The sequence below is a fragment of the Lithobates pipiens genome, unplaced genomic scaffold (assembly GCF_037356315.1).
Source record: "Lithobates pipiens isolate NorthernLeopardFrog02 unplaced genomic scaffold, aLitPip1_a1.2 Scaffold_16, whole genome shotgun sequence".
Classification (NCBI taxonomy): Eukaryota; Metazoa; Chordata; class Amphibia; order Anura; family Ranidae; genus Lithobates; species Lithobates pipiens.
Genome location: NW_027507748.1, coordinates 449109989 through 449130096, shown reverse-complemented (window position 1 = coordinate 449130096; position 20108 = coordinate 449109989). Strand labels below are relative to the sequence as shown.

The window sequence follows — 20108 nt, the reverse complement described above, 5'->3', positions numbered from 1 at the left end:
TAAAAAAATAAAAATTGTTTTTTTTTTCTTGCATCCATGTTTCAATTATTAGATATACATTCACGTTCAGTCCTGCAGACACAACAGAAAGTGAAAGGAAATCTCTTCAAAGTAAAGGAAATCACCTTAGACAGCTGTCACCAGAATAACTGCCCCCCTTAGAAGATTACCTCTTTATTCCTGTTCTGGTGACAACATTTTAGACTTGCCTTTATCTTAAAGTATTGATATAAATGATCTGATTCCTTAGCAGACAGCTTCTACTCCCCAGAGGATCTCCACGGTCTCCTTGGCTTATAGTGTAATATAACAAAAATGTATTTTCAAACGCCACCCTACTGCTAAGAGGTCCAGATACAACTTTATTATAATAAACCCTTAAATTCTTTGGGTACTTTTTGCACTGTCCCCTTGATTTTGGAATAAATTTGTATCTGAACCTCTTAGTAGTGCTGTGGCACTTTGATTTCCATTTTTGTAGCAATAAAACCTGGCAAGGTTATAACCCTCCCCCACTGTAACCTAAAACTAAAAATAGTTGCGCACTTTTTTTAAATAAAATGAGTTTTATAGAGTTAACTTTAAGGAGAATTTCCAGTGTCGAAAAAACCTTATTGCTGCTCAGTGGCGTAACCATGTTAAAGATGCATTACTTCAAAGAGAAGACTTTCCACTGGCAGACAACACAGAGGTATAAACCCTCTTTAAGGCTTTCATCAACATTTGAGCCTCAAGGATTTCTATAATAACTAAATATATCTTACCTAATGCTGTTCTTGCTGGTGTGGCATCTTTTTTTATCCAGAATGATACCCAGGAGAGCACAACTGTTAGTATGCAAGGGATATATGTTTGAATAGTGAAGTATCCCATTCTTCTGCTTAAATCAAAGTATACTGTCATGACAACGTAATCACCTGATAAGATAAATAAAGAACATATTTTAGAGATGCATATCATGATAAACATAGTGACCCCAAAGCTGAAAATGTCTTAAAAAACCTGTGAAGAAATCAATTCTCTTATGGCACGAGGTCACGTTTCTACATGAAAACCCTACACAGTGAGGGAAAAAAGTATTTGATCTCCTGTTGATTTTGTACCTTTGCTCGCTGACAAAGAAATGACCAGTCTATAATTTTAATAGTAGGTTTATTTTAACAGTGAGAGACAGAATAACAAAAAAAGTCCAGAAAAACGTATTTCAAAAAAGTTATAAATTGATTTGCATTTTAAAGAGTGAAATAAGTATTTGATCCCCTATCAATCAGCAAGATTTCTGGCTCTCAGGTGTCTTCTATACAGGTAACAAGCTGAAATAAGGAGCACCACCTTAAAGGGAGTGCTCCTATCCTCAGCTTGTTACCTGTATAAAGTCACCAGTCTACAGAATCCACAATCAGATTCAGATTCCAATCTCTCCACCTCAGTCAGATTCCAATCTCTCCACCATGGCCAAGACCAAAAAGCAATCTAAGGATGTCAGGGATGAAATAGTAGACCTACACAAGGCTGGAATGTGACAACAGTTGGTGCGATTATTCGCAAATGGAACAAACACAAAATAAATGTCACTCTCCCTCTGTCTGGGGCTCCATGCAAGATATTACCTTGTGGAGTTTCAATGGTCATGAGAACAGTGAGGAATCAGCCAAGGACTGCACAGGAGAATCTTGTCAATGATCTCAAGGCAGCTGGGACTATAGTCACCAAGAAAACAATTGGTAACACACTACACCGCAAGGTATGGAAATCTTGCAGCACCCACAGAGGAGAACTGGGTGAAAGTTTTGTGGCCAGATGAGACCAAAATCAAGCTCTTTGGCATCAACTCAACTTGCCATGTTTGGAGGAGGAGGGATGCTGCCTATGACTCCAAGACCACCATCCCCACTGTTAAACATGGAGGTGGAAACATTATGCTTTGGAGGTGTTTTCCTGTTAAGGGAACAGGACAACTTCACTGCATCAAAGGGACGATGGACGGGGCCATATACCATCAAATCTTGGGTGAGAACCTCCTTTCCTCAGCCAGGGCATTAAAAATAGATAGCGGATAGGAATTCCATCATGACAATGACCCAAAACACATGGCCAAGACAACAAAGGAGTGGCTCAAGAAGAAGCGCATCAAAGTCCTGGAGTGGCCTAGCCAGTCTCCAGACCTTAATCCCATAGAAAATATAGGGAGGGAGCTGAAGGTTCGCGTTACCAAATGTCAGCCTTAAAACCTTAAAGACTTGGAGAGGATCTGCAAAAAGGACTGGGACAAAATCCCTCCTGAAATGTGTGCAAACCTGGTGGCCAACTACAAGAAATGTCTGGCCTCTGTGATTGCCAACAAGGGTTTTGCTACCAAGTATTACGTCATGTTTTGCAAAGGAGTCAAATACTTATTTCACTCATTAAAATGCAAATCAATATATAACTTTTATGAAATGCATTTTCTGGATTGTTTAGTTGTTATTCTGTCTCTCATTGTTAACATAAACCTCCATTAAAATTATTGACTGATCATTTCTTTGTCAGTTGTCAAATGTACAAAATTAGCAAGGGATCAAATACTTTTTCCCCTCACTGTTTAAATTCCCCTACTCCCCTCCTTATGTCCCTACACAGACTTCAGATGCAGCGTGGACCTGCACTCCATGGAGCAGTAGTTACGACAGTTTTTTCAGTTGCTTGGGAGAGTCATCTAGGGAAAGCTGGCCCTGCGCTGCACCAGAGTAGTATGTGAGGGCATGCTAAATGGGGGAGGGAGGGGGGTGAGGTAAGGCACTTGTTATGTGAAAATGTCATAGGCTACTGTTGTTAACCTGCTGATGGATTGGCTTTAATATTACCTGAGACACTGATCTGTGTGGAGAAAATAAAACCCAACCCTTTTTTGACATTCATTTATAACATGCCTGTCTCAGTTATGTGAATTAATTATGTTCACACACAGCACAATCAGACAACTAGCACATTCAGAAGGAGGCCAGCAATGGCAACCCCCATACTTATCTCATGAAAAGTGTACTTTCAGAACACATTTACTGAAAATGATTAGAAAAGCAGTAAACCAGAAAACACACGAGTATTGGATTGACATATTTCTGCACAGTTGATTTACTGAAGGAAGAGATTATGTTTACTTTGCAAAGGGAATGGTTGCAAACTGCAAGGAAAATTTCCACTTTTTTCCGCGTAACCCCTTTCCACCTGCCGTACACATACTGTACATGTGGCAGCATGGCAGAGAGCTTTAACACTGCCACATACTGTATATGTGTACAGCCAGCGCTGCAGTTTTGTGCTCATTTGGCAACCCCTGTGGGTTGCGTCGGAGCTGTGAACAGCCAATTACAGCGATTACAGTGATTGCAAAGATCGGGAGCCTGCCTATTGGCCCCTGGCATTAAGATCCCCTTAAGAGCTGAATCTCACTGGCAGGAAGGGGTTAAACGATGAGGTGAAGCTGTGCTCACTCCAACCATCATATCACATGAAAGCACATTTTTTTATTTTACCTTGGGTGTTCTTTGCACTATCCCTTTAGTAACTGCTTACAATAACAAATTGGAAATCTTTTTTTAACTAATCTCACGACTTCATTTGACATAGCATTGCTCTTTATTGAGAAGCTCTGAAAATATAGATTTTGAGGAAATGTAATGAAACCGCTATATTAAGAAATACAGTATAGCCCTAACAGAGCATGCATTTTACCAGGTGCCCAGTACTAGCCGATTGCAAATATACTTTTTGATGAAAAATGTCAGGTGATACGAAACAATTTATAATATATACACTTCTGAATTTCTACTAAAGAAATTAGTATACTGCATTGTTGGCACTGCTTTACTATGGCAGAGATTCAAGTAATGGAATTAGCTTTAGTGCGGTGGCTGGAGGGTGATGGGCTTGAGATGTATTTTACTTCAGAGATCCATTATCATATAGTTGCACCCTAATCAATTTTAAACACTGCAAACAAGTTCAGAGTCATCTATCTTTTAAACTGTTTAATTATACATATAAAATGGCACAAAAGAGAATGGTATAGGGCATATTTATAAAGCAGTCGATGTGACTTTCATCAAAACATTCACTGGTGGAGGTAAATCAACCATTGCCATTTAAACCACATGTACCTGGAAGATTCACATGCAGTGAATTTTTGGTGAATGTCAGATTCACTGTTTTATAAATACAGTATGCTCCATATTCTTATTTTTTTGAAGAAGAAAAAAATAATTTCACTTTCAAACCTACTGAAAAACATCAGCTCATTTGTTCTTACTGTTATGTCCAACATTCATAAATCCCTTTAAAAAAAACTGCCATAAAAATCAACTGACTGTAGAGAATGTGGCAATTGATCAAAGGACATGTTAACATACTTGGAGTGGCAGACAATGTGCAATGTTTGAAGGCTATTCGTTTGCTTCTTGTTATAAGTTTACATCAGACACTCCTAAAGATTCATAGTGCTATACAGTATTTATGTTAGACATTATTACATACTTGTGACACAATACCCTTAAATATATATTGTTCAGGCTTGTGTTGCCATAGGTGTTCAGATTCCTCATCAAAAATACAGTAGGTTTTGTTAGATTTGACCACTATTTCTGAATAGTCTTGTCACTCATAAATCCTGCAATCTTATTTCTGACTTGGTGAAGCCAAGTTTAAATCTGGCACATTTTTCTTTTATTAGGTTGTATAGGGCTAAACATATACCAACCATATATACTGTCATGGCTTGAAAATATGATCCGACGAGTACAGACTGGCTGACCAGGACTTGGTTAAAGCAGTTGGGGCAGCCAGTGGGGAAACAGAGGAGAAACAGAGAGAACAGCATGCCCATGTGATTAGTGAAAGAGAGGGGGCCAAAGTACAGGAGCTAATAAGCCAAATGGTCTAAGATTGGACATGGGTTTGACTGTATCCAGGTTGTGACCATCTGACCTGAGCAAGCAGTACTACTGGTGAAATAGTACAGATGCACAGGGGTGAGTCTCATTTTGCACCAGGGCTTGCTAGAAGTAAATGGAACAAGTCTCAAGTCTTTTGCAGCAATGGGAGTTATGAGATTGCCGGAGACTCAACAAAGGGAGATTAGATGTAGACAGGAGTGCTCAGAGAATTACACATGAGCTAGAATGCAGGTTGTTGCCAGTACACAGAGATTCAAAGAGGTGAAGAAAGACTTTATGCTGGCTGGGATGCACAGGTACAGGTAAGCTGGTTACAGGCTGGAGTACACAGAGAATCACACACATGCTGGGATGTAAGTTGCTCACTGGATGTGTTGCTATGGATATTTAGGTGCTTGTATAGCATATTTATTTGTTAGATTGCATAGTTAGATTTTTAAGACCATGTGCTGTTTTAAGAATCCAGTCAGATTGGTTTATGAGCTAAGCAGAGGACAGGGTACGATATACAGGAAGTTAGGGGGTGGAGTTTATGACTTTTGAAACAGGCATGTGGGCGACAAAGGACAGAGTTGGTTGGAACACTAAGGCCGCGTACACACGGGCGGATTGTCTGTCCAACTTAGTCCGCTGAACCGTGTTTCAGCGGACAATCCGCTCGTGTGTGGGCTTCAGCGGACTTTTTCAGCGGACTGTCTGACGAACAAAGTCTTACGTAATTTCCGTAATTGTGTCCGTTCAAACTTGGTTTTGTCCGTCCAAACTTGGTTTCAGCGGACAGTCCGCTCGTGTGTAGGCAAGTTGGACGGACTAAGTATGGCGCATGCTCAGAAAGGATTTACACGGCCGAAGGTTGCATTGCAGTGTATAGGACGTCGTTTTTCTAGTCCCGTCGTACGTGCTGTACACGTCATCGCGCACGCTTTCAGCGGACTGTTTGCTCATCGTGTGTGGTCAAGTCCGTTCATTCAAATTTTGAACGGACTGTCTGTCGGATTGTCTGACGAACTTAGTTGGGCAGACAATCCGCCCGTGTGTACGCGGCCTAAGAAGCAAGATGTGTGATGGAAGACTTGAGGAAGATGTTTGGTGTTGGATTCCCGGAGATTACTCCATCAATTGATAGCCTGAGCTGAGTAACCATTTTGTTTACTTATTGCATACATATTGTAAATGCTTATTTTGGTAGCAAGGATAATTGGCTTGTGCATGTTGTAGTCATATATTGTAATTTATAAATTGTGTATTCTGCAGTTGTATGTGTATCTGTTTAGTAAAATCATTTATACACTACAAAAGTCTAAGCTTCCTTGGCTTGTACTGTAAATATTCTTTAAAATACACAAGCAAAACATTTGGGGGCTCATCTGGGATTTGTGCTAAAGCTCATTTGAAGCAGACCTGTTTTCTGTGGTGTGTTCTGTTGCTACTGCTCGGAAAAAAATGCTGCATACACTGTTTAGGAAGATTAAGGCTGCAAAGGTTTCTGGTGTCCAGGAGAAGAAGGTGTGCACCCTTCCTACCTGGGCCTGAGCTACTCAATGGATGTCTGTTGCAAAGAAGCTGGCTAGGTATGCTTCTCCTTTTAAATGAGCTTGGGGGAATGGAGTCTCTGCTCTTTACTCAAATGTTATTCTCAAAAACTTGGGTTCAGTAAGGGAGAGATGTGGGCAGTTGCTATGTTTGGTTTGCACTTTCTGCATGCTCTACAGTACATATTGAATCTGAAAAGAGGAAAAAGTCAGAGTTAGAAAGAAATTTACGTGCAGTGGGGATCAAGTGCTTGGATAACACTGCAAGCAAGGCAAAGGGTTTAGACAGTATAGACATCAAAGTCAAACCTGCTGAAGTGTGTTCAAATCAAGGCAAACAGAGCTGAATATTTGAATGAGTGGTGTTCAGACATCATAAACAAGTCTAATGATGCCATAACAAAGGACAAAGGCCCTAAGCTTGAAAGGCAAACGTAGGATATGTGCCACTGTCTATTCCCATAAGCAGAAAGCTGGTAATCTGATCAACTCAAATAGTGATGGCCGAGTTGAGTCAGATAAAAGGAAGGCAAGGCCAATGGTCTCCAGGAGACACATGTGAATTTATTTACTTAAGGTGGGGGTCCTTAAAGAGGAATGCGATTTCTACACCAGCATTGCTTAAGAGGTGAAAGTAAGTGGTTGAGAATGGTAGATTCAGTCACTGTATGTGTTTCCGGTTGTCATAAAATGGGGCACTTTGCTAGAGAGTGCCATGCTGTGAAAATCACACAACAGTAGGCCAGTGTTCCCAGGACAGCATAGAGAGAGAGATGCAGGTTTGCCGCTGGAAATCTATGCCTTTCTGGGAAAGTGTTACAAGGCAACAGTGGGCACCCTAATATAGTTTTGCAGTTAGAACTGGGGAAAAAGAGAAATGTGAGCAGTGAGCTACAGGTATGTTATTTGCACAGTTAGAAGGAACATATACTGTAATTTGCTTTTACTCTTTTAAGGTACTGAGCATCGAGAGGTGGAGCATGCAGAGCAGATTACCAAGCCAAATGGGAGGAGGAAGACCAAAAGATCAGATGAGAGCCTGAAGAAGATGCGTAACGTTTCCTGATGGTGGCTGAATTGGACTTGACTTTCATCTAAGCATTTCCTTATGACCAGGAGGACAAGGAAAGGAGGACAAGGGACTTCATCATCTGGAACTTTCTTTTCACTGACTGCCAAGGGCATTGCTAACTCTGCTCAAAGCAATGTTTCAGCTTTACAGGGACAAAAGTCTGATATGACAGAAAACACAGGGTTCGAAATAATTTTTTTCTCCCATTTACAATACGGGGAGGGGGGGGGGGGGTTATTTAGCTCCTTCCCGGGCAAAAGCTTTAAGAGATGTTGATAATTGAGACATGTGCTGGAAGACTTTATAGGATGTTTGGTGTTGGACTCTCAGAGATTACTCTATCAATTGAAAGCCAGAGTTGAGTAACTGTTTAGTTTACTTATTGCATACATATGCTTATTTTGGTGGAAAGGATTATTGGCGTGTGCTTTTTGTAGGCATATTCTGTAATATATAAATTGTGTATCCTACAGTTGTATGTGCAGCTTCTCTGTTTAGCAAAAGCAATGATTTACTACAGAAGTCTAAGCTTTCTTGGCAAACATGTACAGTATAAATTACAAGACACTTTTATGGTACACTTCATAGAGGCCCCAACTAGGAATGATGCTTTGCTGGACCTGGTAATCCTGGTAATCTCAAATCATGCAGAGTTTATTACTAATGTTCATCTAAAAGAACATCTAGGTAGCAGTGACCCTAAAATTATTTCATTTAATGTTAGCTGTAAACTAACACATAGTAGAAATATAAAACACTTAACTTTAAGAGAGCAAATTTTCTAAGGCAGAGGGTTGCTCTCCAAGATTGGGAGGGAATATTGGCATTGAACACAGAACAGAAATGGGAATTCTTCAAAATAAGCGTATGTGAAGACACTGTAAAATATATTCCCATGGTCAACAAGCTTAAAAGACTAAAAATAAAACCATGGCCAAAGTTAAAAAAGCTATCAATAATAAATATTTTAAAAATGAAGGAATACTTCATTGTTTAAATGTTACAAAGAATATAACAGAACATGTAAAAAAGGAAATAACATTCTAAACTAACAACAATTTGCAGAATATAGTAGGACAAAGCCCAAAATATTCTTCAAATATATTCATAGCAAAAAGGTAAGGTCTGAGCATGTAGGACCATTTTTTTTTTAAAGGTGTTTATTTATGGTCTTTCATAAACACAAAAACAAACAATATAGTACACTACAAAGACATTATTGAAATGCAGCAAATAAACATATTATGTCTTTTAGACCCACATGGCCGATTGAATATATTGAGAAGGAACAATACTTCCCAATTCCCACACAACCAACAAGAATGGTGGCGGGGATGGGACCATTATGAACTGGGTCTTAAAGGTACAGTTACCAAAAAAACAAACAAACCAAAACAGCCATACACACATGCCCATGCACATCTATGTCCCACCCTAATACCACAGTGCCACGGTCCCAACCTTTGCAAAACAAAAACATAATACCATATAGAACAATGCCCAGCACAACTACTCAACATTTGTCTGGCCTGCATGGCTGAAAAGTAATAAAGGCTGATCTTGATAAGTTCAGCTGAGAGGACAAAACATTACCCCAAAATTATTTAGAGGTATCCAACCATGGTTGCCATGGTCAAGCATGCTCTAATGTTATAAATTAGCTTTCATTTGGGAAGCTCCCCATTAGTAATAGGGTACAAAGTATGAGTCGTTGGGGAGGTAGCATCCTTCCAGTGCAACAATATAATTTTATGTGCATAGTACAGAACTGTGTGAATTAAGGTCCAGGCATGAGTGTCAGAAACCATGAAACAGACTGATACAGAAGTACAATCAAATCACACTTGTTTATTAATAAAAATAAAAAGGTAAATAGAAAAAAGCGTAGTCAAGCATAGCCAGAGTCCAGTAGCCAGATCGAGTAGTCAGCCAGTCCAAAGTTCATTAAAAAGATTGGGTAATCAGCCAGGCCTGAAGTCAGGGATCTAAGGAGAGCAATCGTAAGCAGGATACGAAGCCAGGTGGGATGTCAGAAGAAACAAAACAGCAGGAGATGGTTACCGGTGATGTGACCATCGCGAAGGCAAATGAAAAAGTGAGCAGGAAGGCTTTAAATAGGCAGGTCAGACGAGCATCATCGGGAACAGCTGGTAACTATGGAAAGAGAAAAGAGCTGGCAATTAGCCAACAGCTGAGCGGTCAGCCCAGAGGAGGAAGGGCTAAGCCAGCCCTGACAGTACCCCCCAATGACCCCTCTCCCCTCTCCCTCAGAGGGCCACCGGGCTTGAGAGTAAACCGTCTATGGAACTCGCGGAGGAGAACAGGGGCATGTACATCAGAGGATGAAACTCAGGAGCATTCCTCCGGACTGTACCCCTTCCAATGCACCAGGTACTGTATGCGCCCACGGAACCTACAGGAGTCAACAATGGATTGTACCTCATACTCCTCATGGTTCTCAGGGTTAACTACTGGGTTAATCCTGCAAAGGATCCGGAACGGCCCAATAAACCGAGGTGCAAACTTCAGTGAGGGAACACGAAGCTGGAGGTTGCGAGATGACAGCCAGACCCCGTCCCCAACCTGGTAGGAAGGCGCAGGAAGGCGCAGGCAGGCGTCTGTGGTCAGTATGGAGTCTGTACCTATCATTAGCATGACGCAAAGCCTCCTGGACTTGTACCCGAGTGGAACGAAGACCACGGAGATGCTCCTCTAATGCAGGAATACTCTGCGGAAAAAACGAGTCAGGCAACATGGAAGGTTAGAAACCATAATTCGCCATAAATGGAGACAATCGGGAGGCAGAATTCAAGGCACTGTTGTGAACAAACTCTGCCCAAGGTAATAGGTCAGACCAGTTGTTATGATGGTCAGAAATATAGCAACGTAGGAATTGCTCCAAGGACAGATTGGCTCGTTCTGCAGCCCCATTAGACTGCGGGTGATATGAAGAAGAGAAGGCAAGCTTTATTCCCAACTGTGTACAAAAGACAAACTGACTGCCCCTATCCGAGACAATCACCTTGGGTAGCCCATGTAAGCGAAAGAATCCCCAAGCAAAAATGGAAGCTAGTTCCTTAGAGGTGGGCAACTTCTTAAGTGGAATACAATGACACATCTTTGAGAACCGGTCAACCACCATAAGGATAACAGTGTTGCCTTGGGAGTTGGGCAATTCCACAATGAAATCCATGTGAGTCCAGGGCCTCTCTCCATTGGGTATGGGTTGTAGGAGGCCCACTGGAAGGTGTCGTGGAGTCTTACTCTGAGCACACACGGGACAGGCAGCTACGAAGGCAGGAACATCAGCCCATAGACTAGGCCACCAGAATTGTTGGGAGATGGCCCAAATGAGTTGATTCTTCCCAGGATGGCCAGCTGCCTTGGGAGAATGATAAGTCTGGAGCACTGCAGTACGGAGACTCTCTGGGACAAAGCAGCGGTCACAAGGTTTATCAGGAGTAGCATGGACCTGAGCAGCAAGAATTTTGTCACCCAAAGGAGAAGTAAGACTGGTGTGAACCGTAGCTAAGATACAATCAGGAGAAATCATAGGAACCGGAACCGACTCCGACTTGGAAGTGGAGGAAAATTGTCGTGACAAGGCATCAGCCCTTACATTCTTAGGCCGCGTACACACGCGCGGACTGTTGGCCCAACTTTGTCCGTCCAACAGTTTGAGCGAACAGTCCGCTCAAACTTAGCATGGACGGACATGGCCACACACGACGAACGAACAGTTTGCTGAAACCGTGCGCGATGACGTGAACGGCACGTACGACGGGACGCAAAATACGACGTCCTATACACTGCATTATAACTTTCGGCTTGAAAATCCTTTCTGAGCATGCGCGGAACTTAGTTTGACGAACAAGCCTACACACGGGCGGACTGTTCGTTGAAACAAGGTTTCAGCGGACAGTTTTTCGGAATTTCCGTAAAACCTTGTCCGTCCAACTGTCCGCTGAAACTGTCCGCTGAAAGCCCACACACGAGCGGACTGTCCGCCCAAACACTGTTCAGCGGACAAGGTTGGGCCAACAGTCCGCGCGTGTGTACGCGGCCTTAGTACCGGGTAAGAATGAGACAATGTAATTAAAGCTCGACAAGAAAAGAGCCCATCACGTCCTTCTGGGAGAGAGTCGCTTAGCCTCAGACAAGAATGTAAGATTCTTATGGTAAGTAAGAATAAGAACAGGCACAGTGGTACCTTCAAGGAGATGTCTCCATTCTTTCAGGGCTAAAATAATCGCCAACAGCTCTCTGTCACCAATCTCATAATTGGACTCAGCAGCTGACAATTTCTTGGAAAAGTAGCCACACGGATGCATAGTGCTCTCGGAGTTAGGACGTTGAGACAGAAGGGCGCCAACTCCCGTCTCAGAAGCATCAACTTCTAGGATAAAAGGCAATGTAGGATCAGGATGTGCCAACACAGGAGCAGAAACAAAGGTGGCCTTGAGAGTCTCAAAGGCCTTAATGGACTCCGGAGACCAACTCTGTGGGTTACCATCCTTTCTGGTCATATCAGTCAGAGGCTTGACCAGAGACGAGAAGTTACGAATAAACTTCTGATAGTAGTTGGCAAAGCCCAGGAAATGCTGCAGAGCACGTAAACCCACAGGTCGAGGCCACTGTAGGACTGCCGACAGTTTCTCTGGGTCCTTCGAAAAACCAGCAGTGGAAATGACATAACCCAGGAATGTAACCTGTTCACGATGGAACTCGCACTTCTCCAGTTTACATTAGAGATTGTTCTCTCTTAGTTTCTGAAGTACACGACAGACATCTGTGTGGTGGCTCTCCAGGGACTTGAAAAATATGAGGATGCCAGCGAGATAAACCACAACACACAATTGCAACAAATCTCGGAGGACATCGTTAATAAATTCCTGGAAAACTGCTGGGGCGTTACAAAGGCCAAAAGGCATTAGCAGGTATTCATAATGGCCTGTTCTGGTATTAAACGCAGTTTTCTACTCGTCGCCCTCCTTAATGTGGACGAGATTGTATGCCCCTCTCAGGTCAAGCTTTGTGAAAACCGTTGCTCCCTTGAGGCGGTCAAATAGCTCTGTAATCAATGGAATTGGGTAGGCGTTCTTAATCGAGACACGATTGAGACCCCTATAATCTATACAAGGTCTCAGTTCACCGCTCTTCTTTTTCACAAAGAAGAAACCAGCACCAGCAGGAGACGAGGACTTGCGGATGAAACCTCGAGAAAATGCGTCAGCAACATACTCCTCCAAGACCGACAAAGGGTAAATCAGGGCACGAGGAGGTATGGCACCAGGTTGAAGGTCAATTGCGCAATCATAAGGCCGGTGTGGAGGCAAACTACCAGCTTGACCTTTATCAAAGACATCGCCAAAATCACGGTACTCCTCCGGCAAGGAGGGAAGTGTAGCGGTGCACAGGACCTTGGATACATTCAGGAAGCATGTCTCACTGCATTGTGGTGACCAGGAGAGAACCTCAGCATGGAGCCAATCAAAAGAGGGGTTGTGCCTCTGTAACCAAGGATAACCAATAACCAGCAGAAATCAGGGTGAGGAAATAACTTGGAATTGGATTATCTCATGGTGAAGAGCCCCTACGGCCATGGCCAATGGGACCGTCTCATGAGTCACATGGGCAGGCTGTAAAGGTCTCCCGTCAAGAGCCTCAATGGCAAGTGGAGTGTCACGCAACTGCAGAGGAATCGAGTGCTGCGAAACAAATGCAGCATCAATGAACAGGCCTGCAGCCCCAGAGTCGATTAGAGCCTGTATCTCGATGGACGACTCAGCCCAAAAAAGGGTGGCCAAAACCAGGGGCTTATCCATCTGGATAACTGGGGACGAAACAACACCATCTAAGGTCTGTCCATGACAGGACCTCAAGGTACGGGCGTTCCCTGGACGGGTAGGACAAGACTTCAAAAAGTGACCTGCCTGGCCACAATAAAGGCACAATCTCTCCCTCCTCCTAAAGGCTCTCTTATCTGCAGAGAGACACGTGAAGCCCAGGTGCATAGGTTCATCTTCACTGACCAACTCGGTACCAGGAGGCATGGGAGGTGAGGGAGGCATGGGTGGGACTACAAAGCTCGGAGGCAAACGTACAGGAGGCTTCCGCAAGCGCTCCTTAAGAGAAAGTCTTTCTCTGAGTCTGGAGTCAATGAGAATGGCAAACGAGATCAAGCTCTCCAGCTCAGTGGGTATATCTTGGGCTGCTATCTCATCCTTGATGGAATCCGAGAGACCATGAGAAAAAGCAGCCACGAGGGCCTCATTGTTCCAAGTAACCTCTGCTGCCAGAGTATGGAATTCAATGGCGTAGTCGGCAACAGTTCTCGTACTCTGTTTGATGGACATGAGGCACTTGGCAGCAGGAGCGGAGCGTGCAGGAACGTCAAAAAACATTTTAAAGGAGGCCACAAACTGAGGGTAACTCAAGACAACAGGTTTTTGCGTCTCCCATAGGGGGTTAGCCCAGACCAAGGCTCTCTCAGAAAGCAAAGATATCACGAAACCTACTTTGCTTCTTTCTGTGGGAAACGCCTGGGGCAGCATTTAGAAGTATATCTCAACCTGATTGAGAAACCCTCTGCATTGAACTGAATCACCCCCAAATCGCTGGGGAAGCGGAGCAGAACCAGACATACCTCTTATAGAGGTAATACTTGAGGCGGGTGCCTGCACAGAGGCTGGCGCAGCAGCAGGGACGACCTGCGACTCAGGTTGTACCGGAGCAGCCACCATAGGGGATTCCAGGTGAGCCGTGTGATTCAGGAGCATTTGTAATGCCAAGGCAAACTGATCCATGCAGTGATCTTGCTCATCCAATCTGGAAAAAATATTACCAACAAGTGGATTGACTGTATCTTCTGAATTCATGGCCTTCGTACTGCCAGAAACCATGAAACAGACTGAGAAAGAAGTACAATCAAATCACACTTGTTTATTAATAAAAATATAAAGGTAAATAGAAAAAAGCATAGTCAAGCATAGCCAGAGTCCAGTAGCCAGATTGGGTAGTCAGCCAGTCCAAAGTTCATTAACCAGATTGGGTAATCAGCCAGGCCGGAAGTCAGGGATCCAAGGAGAGCAACCGCAAGCAGGATACAAAGCCAGGTGGGATATCAGCAAGCCAGTCTAGAAACAAACAGCAGGAGATGGTTCCCTGTGATGTGACCAACGCAAAGGCAAATGAAAAAGTGAGCAGGAAGGCTTTAAATAGGCAGGTCAAACGAGCATCATCAGGAACAGCTGGTAACTGTGGAAAGAGAAAAGAGCTGGCAATTAGCCAACAGCTGAGCGGCCAGCCCAGAGGAGGAAGGGCTAAGCCAGCCCTGACAATGAGTCCTTTGTACAAAGTCCTTCAATATGCCAAAAGTCCCACTTCTGGGGTCTGTGGTAGTGGAAGGACAAGCTGGTTGTTGAAAAACCTAAAAAATTCCTTTCAGTAAGAAGTCTGTCCCGGGCAGCTCCAAAACATATGAAATAAATCAGCATTAGCTAGATTACATCTGGAGCAGACTACAGCGATTCCTAAGCCCATAAAAGCCAGCTTAGATGGGGTATAGTGTAGATGATAAATTAATTTAAATGTAATAAATTGATCAGCAGTGCTAATAATATCCTGAAAACAGAACTCAGTGGCTAAATTCCTAACCCTTCTCAGTGAGCTCAGGCAACAACACCAACCATTTATCATATGAGTTCTGAAATGGATCCACCCCCACCAAGGAAAGATGACTATAAAGGGTTGTTTCTAATTTAGTAAGTTCAGGATAGGATAGTAGGTCTTCCATTGGAGACTCCATGAGCTACATAGTCAGGGAACCGAACTATGCCCGGATGGCATGTCGGAGTAGTAAGTATTTGAACAGAATTTATGGTCAATGCCAGGGTCATACTTCAAGGTGTCAAATGACACAAAATTATTCCCCCGAACAATATGTGAGAGATGGGTGACTTTAAAGTGAACCCACCATTGCGAGTTCAGGTGCCCATAGACGTCACGGAGGCAGGGGTTGTTCCAGAGGGGAGTTTTTGGTATCTGGGGAGTTTGCTGTTGTCTCTCCAGGCTAAAAAAAACCCACATATTAAGAGGAATGTCGGTAACACTTAGATTTAATCGATCTATGCAACTCATCTTTGATAGAGACAGCAGGGCCAAAGAAGGCTGACAAGTGAGCAGTGGAGGTATCTGAGGGTCAGAGTTCAACCAATTGTAGACATAGGCAAGTTGGGATGCAATAAAATGGTGATTTAAATTTGGGTAAGCAAGACCCCCCTTTAATTTAGATGCCTGTAGAGATATAGAGGATAAGGTGGATTTAATACTCAAAAATAGTTTTTTTTTAGGGAAAAAAGCCAGAGCAGCTCTAAAACAATATAAAAATGTTGGCAAATAAATAATTTTAAAAATATGAATGCCAAATATAAGGTTCAGAGGCAGCGTTGACCATGTGCATGACCAAGTTTGTCTGTCATCTGTTTGATTATTGGGGGAATATTAAGGTCTTCATATTTGGAGAGCCCATTATGGATCTAAATACCCAGGTACTTGAAGGATTGAGTCATTTGTAGGTTAGAACCTGTAGTCATCAAAAAAAGGAGGACCAATAGGGATGGGTATAAATTTGTCCCAGCCGACCTTCAGTCCAGACACCTCTCCAAACTCCCCTACCACCTGCATTAGCTTGTTAAAGGAGCTTTTCTTGCCATCAAGGTACACAAGGGCATGGTCCGCATAAAGTGTTATCTTCTCCTCCAGCGGGCCATAGTAGATATCCCCTATGTCAGACGTCTGACACACCGCTAGAGCAAGAGGCTCAATAGTGAGAGTGCACAGGAGTGGAGAGAGGGGTGTCTCTCTTCAATGAAAATGGCGAGGAGAGATCGCTATTGATCAGGGGTTATGATAGTATAACCTTCTGTAATCTAAGCGCCAGTATTTTTGCATCATTATTTGGGAGAGAAATGGGATGGTATGACCCACATAGTAATTTATCCTTGTCAGGTTTAGGTAAAACTACAATGAGGGCCTCATTCATCGAATCAGGGAGTATTCTCTGATCCAATGATGCAGGAAAAGTAGCAAGAAGTTTAGGGGCAAGTGTTTCAGTAAATGCATGATACCACTCAGAGGGAAGACCGTCAATGCTGGGAGTTTTGGAGGATGGCAAGGAGCGGATAGCAGTCTCCACTTCCTCCATTGTTATGGCCTGATCCAGAAGATGTCTGTGAGAGTCACTAAGTGCGGGGACGTCTAAGGAGGAGAAAAAACTGTAAAGGTGGTCTTAGGAGGGGTCATAGAGTCCATACCATAGTATGATGGAAACTCTTGATTTATAGTCAAAGGATCTGTAATAATAATAATAATATTAATTGACCATCAGATAGCTGTATGTCAGAGATCTAGCTGTCCTGGAAGTCAATATAGGCAAGAAAAGCAAGCAGCCTTCCATTTTTTCCCCCCATGCTCATGTAAACAAGCTGAAAGGTGTAGTTGTTGTATTTTAGTCATGTCAACCAGGTGTAGCTGTAATGCATTATGAGCCTCAGTCATCCCACCCCGAGTTACAGATGACGGATTTGTCAAATGTTGAGATCTAGCGACCTCTAGGGATTGCTCAAGTGTTATTTGTATTGCATGCCCAGATGATCTTTGTGCTTAATATGAGATACAGTATGTATGAGCCCCGCATTACTGCCTTAAAGGTGTCCTATACTGGCCCTGTGGCTGCAGCGTCAGAGTTAGATGCCCAGTAATTGGCCATGTCTGTTGGAATGGACTCATGAATTTCACGTCTGAAAATCCAGAAAGGACTGAGCATCCGGACCCAAAACGTGGGCCTATGACCCAGGGTCAGAATCACCTGTACTACTGAGTGGTCAGACACTGTCTGGGAATAAATGGTAGGAGATCCTTAGTGGCGAGTGCATAATCCAACCTGGAAAGAGTACAATATGAATTAGATTGACAAGAGAAGGTTCCTATAGTAATACATTTCCAGCACCATATATCTACATATCCATAGGCCTTACACCATCTACTGAACAATTTGGATTCCGATGTTAAAGGCCTCAACCTATCCATTGATGGATGTAGTACCAAGTTAAAATCCCCTAAAATGATTGTAGGACATAATGGCAGAGAGGGAAGCTTTGTATTCAGCTCAGTAAACACATTGGCCATAATTGGGGGGGATGTAGACCATGACCAGTAAAATAGGAATCCTATGAACAGTGGCGTGTAGCATAAGATATTGGCGGCTTGGAGTCCGAAATTGCAATTCGAATTTGCCACCCCTCAGGCATAATTAGCATATGTGGAGTGATAATTATGTGAGACCCACTGTTTCTTTAGCGCTAAAACGTTGGAACCCATTAGGTATGTTTCTTGAAAGCAGAGAATATGTGGATTAAGCTGCTTAATCTGCTCAAAAAACAGAGCCCTTTTAAACTTTGTGTTCAGTCCACATAGGTTCCATGAGAAAATAACTAACTCAGCCATATTGGGGAAAGACCGTCCATAGGGCAAGGACAAAGAAAATGGGCCTTAAGGGCCTTTGAACACCCCCCCCCCCCCCCCCGAACCAGTCATAGCCACTGTGTTATAGGTGGCTATCACATTGGCATTCAAACAACTATCCACACTTCATACATACAACCACAAAACTATTTACATAAAGGAAAAGGCCACCCAAGGGCAGCAACACCCCTGCTGTACTCCTAAAAAAATAGAGTGGGCTTAAACCCAAAACTTGTACCTTGCATGGCCTGTTACCCATGTAATGAACAAGTAAGTGTCAGTGTTCCACAGATGGGAGGATTAGCATACTTCCCTCATGGCAGCTCATGCCAACTCAACAGAAGAGGGTTGGGGACTCCCCTGTAGGAGAAGTAAATTGGGTGATCACATTACACATCAGAGGTAAAAAAATGTAGCAGAAGAACTGACACCCATCAAGAGGGTGCTCACGGAACCTGCAGCAGTGATTCCCACCACGCCATGGCATTCCTAGGAGACTGTACTTTCCCTTGATGGATGACACAGAGGGTGGAGTGATTTGGATAAAGCGACACCACCACATTGTTGATCTTAAGACTTCCCTTCAATCAGGTAGCACGCAGAATGGAGTCTTGGTCTCTGTAATTTAACAGACGAATCACCATAGTGTGGGAAGGATTTCCTTCTGGGAGAGGTCGACCCGGGAACCGATGAGCCATTCGATCACAAAGCATGGGGATATCAGATCACGGCCGAACTCTTGCTCCAGCCAGCTTTTCATGAAAGCCACAGGGTCGGACCTGCCCACCCTCTCAGGGAAACCCACCAGCCTCACGTTATTCCTATGGAGGCATTTCTTGAGGTCATTCACCTTGTCTTCCAGGGCTATGATCTTCCCGCCAGCAGTATTGATTTTAGGCAGTTAACGGTGTCTCCAAGGTCGCTGATGCGGCATTTGGTTGGATGCGGCATTTGGTTTCAGTGACCTGGCCATGTATTTTTTGCACCTTTAGCTGCATGATGATTTTAATTTATGCCACCATCCCCATTAGATCAGTGTGGTTTACCTTAATGGTATGCAGCACCTCGGATAGTGTAGTCCCAGTCCCATCATCTGTGCCATCCTCCCCCATGGATGCTTGTGAAGACAGATTTGAAGGGTCTGGGACTCCCAGGGGGGGTGGTGGAGAGGTGTCCGGGGCATCCCCAAAGAGATCAGGGGTAGAGGCAGGCAGTATGCATGATGTAGTAGTGGTGTGGTGGCCATCTTGGCCTGAACATGTAGTAACATTCATCTTGGCCAGTGGCTGTTTCTTCTGTTTGCTCATCCATTAAAAACACCACCCAGTGAAGCAGGTCTCTTCCCCGATAGCGTAGGCAGTGTAGGCTTGTTGTTTTGTTCATGATCAACCCAGGTTGGAGCAGGGATGTGAAAGGACAGGCCAGAGCTGCACTGGGATTAGCCTTGCTAGGTCTCGCCTCCCTCATGTAGGACCTTTACAAAATAATCTGGAGTGGATGACCGGGTACAAAGAGAAGGCAAATTACCTTCTTTAGCTTTGTATATGCAAAGGAGCATGGTGTTGTCATATAGAGATGACAACTAATAATATGTTGTCATATATAAATGAAGGATGAATGATAATTATTATAAAATTAATCTCTGCAACAAGTTCAATGGTTCTTTTCCATAGAGACGCATTTATTAGATTCCATAGTCCATAAAAGTCCACAAGGTACTTGCAACACATGACAAAATCAGGAAAGTATTTGTAAATATTTGTAAATATTACAATGAACAGCAGCCTTCAAAGTCCCATTGGTCATTCATGTCATAGTAAGCATAGAGGCACTACACCATCCATATGTCCAATCTATAATATGCACCTAGGTATCTTCAATGCATGCGATAATGTATACTATGTACAAATTCTAGACATGTACTTTTCTAATCATCAATTATAAAAAAAATCATATAATAACCTTAACAAGTAAAAACTCATAAAAACTAAAAACGAATTAACCAAATACTTTTGATCTTACAAACAAGGCCAAGGATAAATCCAAGGGAAA

General features: G+C 43.2%; 1 protein-coding gene across 1 annotated transcript in view; it reads right to left on the bottom strand.

Annotated features, from left to right (window-relative positions):
• The window catches only part of GABRG3 (gamma-aminobutyric acid type A receptor subunit gamma3), a 901118-nt gene that overhangs the window by 28738 nt on the left and 852272 nt on the right, over nucleotides 1-20108 (bottom strand). The window contains exon 7 of the mRNA XM_077482776.1: nucleotides 765-917. Within this exon, the coding sequence (XP_077338902.1) occupies nucleotides 765-917 (153 nt within the window). The remainder of the gene's footprint in view (nucleotides 1-764; nucleotides 918-20108) is intronic.